The sequence below is a fragment of the Buceros rhinoceros genome, unplaced genomic scaffold (genome assembly GCF_000710305.1).
Source record: "Buceros rhinoceros silvestris isolate BGI_N320 unplaced genomic scaffold, ASM71030v1 scaffold24315, whole genome shotgun sequence".
NCBI lineage: Eukaryota > Metazoa > Chordata > Aves > Bucerotiformes > Bucerotidae > Buceros > Buceros rhinoceros.
In genome coordinates this window covers 4,621-10,403 of record NW_010414942.1, presented here as the reverse complement: position 1 = coordinate 10,403, position 5,783 = coordinate 4,621, and the positions used below count along the sequence as shown (strand labels likewise).

At 37.1% G+C, this 5,783-nt stretch overlaps 1 protein-coding gene across 1 annotated transcript in view; it reads right to left on the bottom strand.

The window, feature by feature from the left end:
* Positions 1-384: 384 nt before the first annotated feature.
* The window catches only part of RAB23 (RAB23, member RAS oncogene family), an 8,466-nt gene continuing 3,067 nt past the window's right edge, over positions 385-5,783 (bottom strand). Inside the window, exons 3-6 of the mRNA XM_010137264.1 lie at positions 4,363-4,519; positions 2,778-2,860; positions 1,612-1,704; positions 385-766 (exon numbers count right to left, since the gene is read on the bottom strand). Coding sequence (XP_010135566.1) covers positions 627-766; positions 1,612-1,704; positions 2,778-2,860; positions 4,363-4,519 — 473 coding nt within the window. The 3' untranslated portion in view covers positions 385-626. The remainder of the gene's footprint in view (positions 767-1,611; positions 1,705-2,777; positions 2,861-4,362; positions 4,520-5,783) is intronic.

Here is a 5,783-nt window from a genome sequence, read left to right as displayed (position 1 = left end):
ATCATTAGCTGATCTCCAAGTAACGTGTACACCGGAATTTAGCCTAACTATTCATACCAGATGTTCACATATACATCTGAGCACTCACACATATAACGCAAGTCTATTGCGCCCACAGAACTGCCAGAATCCATACTAATATAGTCAGACATAAAATGCGGTGTCATCTTTTTGCTCTCCATTTATCTTCTTATTGTCCTGACTAGCCAATTCTAACATTTTCTTTGAAATTTAGTTGTAAGGTTGCTACTTTACCTTGGGCCATAGCGTTATGGTCTGTACCTATACTTGCAAGTATTACCCTTACGTTAAATGTGCTTTGCAATTCAGCAATACCTAGTTCAGAGCTCTGTAAATAACTCCTTCAAAATGGAGAAGCTTGCCTAATTTTTAAAAAGTGCACGGGGCAGTCACGGTTCTGTGTTTTCCCACCAGGTGTCTCTCTCCACACACCAAAACACACTGCATTAGCAAGTTCGTATGAACCCACCCTCTTGTCAAGGATCCCACAGGCACAAGATTTGCTAAAGCACTGATAAAAATACCTCTACAACTGGCTTTATTCTGTACTCAATTGCACAACTCCATCCATTTCACCGGGTTGGTTTTTTTCCTCCGAAAGTGGTCTAAGGTATGCTGCAGTTGCTAAAAGGACTTCTGTTTTTCTTGGTCCTCTGTTTGTTTGGTCTAAGGTTGATGACATCTCCCCCATTAAGAGTGCTAGAATTTTGGTCGGAGTGACTTCCACCAGCTGTATTAAAAACACCTACAGAATTTAAAGACAAGAAAAGTGTTTGTATTTCTTTATTTCCTGCAGCATAATACATTAATGCTTAAGATGCAACACTTCCCAAGGCACAGCAGCGCACCTCAAATGCGTGCTCTAGTTTTCAAAGGCTTTATCTATTTCTGGGTCAATTTTGCAGGCAAACCTGAAGCAGAGCCAGTTGGAATTACTGCTCAGGCAGTATTTAAAGCTGGTGTACATCTGTGTAATTGAAGGGCAGCATATGGACTCATCTGTGTATGTGTATGCTACTAATTGCATAGCAACAAAGTTATGGTTAGTTGAGTAATGTAATAAAAGAAAAAACATGGTAGTTTTAAAGTTAGAAACTGCTGAGATAAAGGTAAGGAAAAAGCCTGACTAAAAGGGAGTGCTTTAAGGAAAATAAATTAACTTAGAAACGCGTTAAAGAAGGACTATAGAAGTTCAGTGCTCCCTTACAGAAGGCAGTTTACAAAGACCTTCTGATCGCATGCCAGATTCTTTCACCATCTCTTGGAAATCTGCACCAAGATGAGTAACACTAATACAAATTACGTTAAAAACCCCAAAGTACACTTTCTCAGGTCGTTACACAATGTTTAAATTAATTTAATAAAAGGGCACTTGCCAAACATTAGCTAGACACTTTAGTACATCAGTCGGTCAGTCTTGCAACTTTGGAGAATCAGTAAGTTATTTTAGAAGGAGACAACATCCTGAGATAGGAAGGTAATAATTACACCCTGATTCACCTTGTGTGAACTCCATAAAGAAACAGACGAGACCTCAAGCTTTGTTGGTACAAAATACTGGGTTCGGGTTTTTTATTACAGCATACATACCAATCTTGTTACTGCGTGTATGCACTACTTCTGGATCTTCAGCTGTTTGTTGCTTGAGCCTTTGAAGATATTTATCAGCCAAATACTTAAAAACTGGAATGTTAAAAAGAAAAAAAGGTGCATCAGAGTACACTTTAAAATAATACTCATATCAATAATAACACCTTTGTAACAGAATTCTGTGCGGTGACAAAAGTGCATTTGGCACTATAGGTTTAGCACTATCTGGTGAGTGGTTCTCTCTTGTCAGGCCTGTGTTCCCGAGCAGAACCAGATCAGTCCGGTGTCTGCCCAGGTCTTACAGCCTGCAGCACTAACTGTCGTGCGCAGAAGACAGAAACATCTCATCACTCCTGTAATAAAGCTGGCGCACACGTACTGACAGATGTTCCAATTCATGCAATTTGGCATTCTTTGAAGTTATGTAGGAATTTAATATTTCTTGCAAGAAGCTTTAGAATAGTAGCAGTTGTGTTAACTAAGACCATTAATGGCAGCAACATTTTTCTAATTAGCTAGTGCTACTCTAATTTGTATCAGGGTACAGAAAGTCTACCTAGAATTCTGAAAAAATATACAACTATAGGAGAATATTCAGAACCCATATGTGTTATGACTGTTTTTATTTTTAATTAATAACTCATGTAAAGATACAGAAACACTTTACATTTTCTCTTGCTGATTTTTTTCCCAAGGTGAATGACGTTATCAGGGAACAAACAGTTAATTTACTGTTAAGTTTGCCTCAGTAAACAAAAATTATCAGAGACCATAGTTCATCTTCAAACCCACCCTGCAAAAGATAGTGACTGAATTTTATAACTGTACTCTTACAAAATTAAATATACCCATCAAAAAGTAATACTTGGGAACTAGTAAAAGATCAGCAGTAGACAAAAGGCTGTCATTAGCAGCCTTAACACACCGGCACTTCTAAATATTAAAGCTATGCACTGTTGATAGAAGAGAAAGGAAAAACGTACACAGAGAAATGGGCCTAACACAGAGATACCGAGTAATTCGAGCTGTTCAAAGTGTGCTGCTACGAAAAGGCCTGTCAATGGCACGCAACAACATGGGAAGTAACAGATCAGCTCCAAACAACGAGACATACAGTGTAACACAGCAGAAGGCAGGACTGACACCTACCCAGCTGCATATCATACCTTCAGTTACATTTAGGTCTTCCTTCACAGATGCTCGGTAGAACCTTAACTTCAGCTTTTTTGCCAATGCTTCTGCCTCTTCACTGCACAACAGAAGACAACTTCATAAATACTAATTTGATTATTTGTCAACATTTACTCTTACAGACAAAATGCTTCCTGGTAAGTTAAACACAGCAAGGTGGGTTAAGAAACCCAAATACCTGATCAAAAAATACCTGATCCTTAATTTCTTTCTAGCATCTCCACTATAAAAAAAAAAAAGGTCTTTTACATGCAGTTTCTGTATGACCAAAAGTAATTGCTTTTCAATATTTAACTACTTCATTAATCAAAACTTCCCAAGAGTTCAAAGACAGGTGTCAGTGAAACCAGAAGGAAGCACTAGAATCAGAACCGTTATCACTGCAAAGGCAAAACAGCAACAAAGAAATCCTTCCATATATTTTAATGAAGCAGTAGACTATGCAATCAGATGAATACAGAGATGAAATCAAGAATTACTTTTTCGTGAGGTGAAAAAGAACTTGTGCTAAATTTTAAGGCCAAGTTAAGGAAAGAAACTTTCTCCAGGGAAATGATATCATCACAAAGGTGACGTTACTGAGGCAGACAGGTTTTGTTCTCAGAATACTCCAAGTGATGTACCATGAAAAAAGGAGGAGTTCAAATGCAGTTTTGCTTTTCCTTTGAAAAATCCTCAGTATTCTTTGGAGAAGGAATAGAAGCTGATTCATGCCATCAATGATAGCAAACAAACACAGAACAAAGAAAGCCAGTTCAGGGAATGACAAAAAGAAGAAATAATTTAAATCCTTCAGCAAGATGGTAGAAATAAGGAAGTGGAGAATGATCAACTTTACGCAATATTTTCTACATGATATGCAGTGGTAAATAAAAGTTAGCATTTTTAAAGCTGATTTTTATGGTATGAATGAAATTTGTCATATATACAAAGGAAGAACGAACTGACAGTAAAATCTGTAAAGAAACACATAGTGAGGAATGATCAGCACCGCACTGTTCAAGAACATCACCAGATACACATTTCTACCGAGTTACGTTTTGATAAAAATGAGCAATGAAAACTAAAGAAAAGCAAAGAATAAGATATTTTTTCAAACAGTCTGCTTAATACTTCATCACTTTAGCAAGCATTCACTAGTCAAACTAGACAATATAACTTCACTGATGCATAGCACAGTTCAACTGTAACTGTAAATTTTAATAGGAGAGAAAGTTACAGCTTTAGAATTTCCAATTTAAAACAAAAGAAAAAAGAGAATCCTATCATGACATAACCAAACTCTCCACGGTTTTCCTCTATTTTTCAGCCAACACTTTGGAAGATGGCATGAAGCAAACAGAAAGCTCCTACCTTTGCAAGCACACCTGCCCAAGTAACTACACTCACATGGCAATACCTGTCACCTGTGCTCTTGGGACACGTTTTGATGCAGAACACAGATTTGACAAGCAAGATATTGCAAGTCTTTACCAGAAATTACCACAGATTTTTTTTTTTTTAAACATGTGTATACAGGGAGCATATATTGTTCTTTAACGACAGTAAGATAAAACCTACTTCTTTACGCAAGAGTCATCAAGAAGATCAATCTTATTCTGCACAAGAACTGTGGGAATGTCTCCAACTTCAGCAACAACTTTTTCCTTCCAGGTAGGGATTGCTTTGAAGGACTCTCTGTCAGTTGTAGAAAACACAAGAACACAAGCCTGGGCTCCTACAAATGTACAAATAAATAGAAACCAACCAACAAACATGAAAAAACCAAGACTCATACATAATGCATTTTGAAAATGGTTTTCAAGTGTCTCATGCAAGTGCACATTTACCACCAGCTTGTGTCAAACCAATGGGCACAAATTCCTCAAATGCAAAAAGACTGCCATATTATTTTGATCATTATACCCATACTTCATGATGGCTGTGGGTCTGTTACCTTTCAGGCTATTTCCCACATCGTGCATGTATGCAGGGGAAAGGAACAGGAGAGGCTGTAGAAAGGCTGGAAAAGGGGAAGGGAGGTTTGCTTATTGCTCACTCCTTTGCAGTCAGCTTAACAGAGAGAAGAAAGTAAATATTTTTCCCATATGTAGTATCTGTAAAGCATATTTCACGTTATTCTTTGTGCTACAGTAATTTGGATTTTGAAAAGCAGAAAACTGAAGTTTTCAGAGAAAGTTGTGATTATTTCAAGTAAATTGTTTAGTAGCTTTTTGGATAAAATAAGCATGTGTCCATTTCATACTCATTCTATCACAGCTCTATGATGAACTATACAAAGCGTTTTCTACCATTTTTATTATGGTTTTGTAACGGCCTTAGCAAACAACAGTTAAAACCCATGGATACTAAGAAGGTACTTCCACACTTGAAATATTAGTGAGCATTCTTTCAACTGTCCAGTAGCCCTTTGTTATCCTCAAGAAGCTACTTTTCTTTGCAGAAACACATGGGAGAAACACTTTATTATGCCCTTAACGTACTCAATATTTATTAATAGAGTGTAAGAGGAATAGACAGCTAATGTCTTTGAGACTCCAGTGTTATCTTGTGGCAAATACCCCAACCTAATTATACACTGCATGTATTACCGATGAAAAGTTTTTTCATCAGTATAAATTTCCTTTTATCCACGCATTTCATCAGCTATCCCCTACTCCTGCATTCTGCTTGTCTTTGTATTTCTCTGACACAAAGCATTCAAGTTCTTTTATTAGGTTGCCTTTTATTTACCTCTTAAAAGCCAAGTTCAATCTGTCTTTACAAGTTTTCCTATGCTTTTTCACATTCTTTCACATGCCACTTAGGCCCTGCTGGTATGGTTTATACAGAATAATAACTACCCTCAGAATTTCAAATCAAGCTCTACCAATAGAACAGTAGCAGTAGTAGTTTTTTGTAATTTTCCCTGTTACAGGTGTTCTAAAGTTTTGTTTGTTTTCCCTAATGTCCACACCATAGTCTATTGTATGCAACTCTTC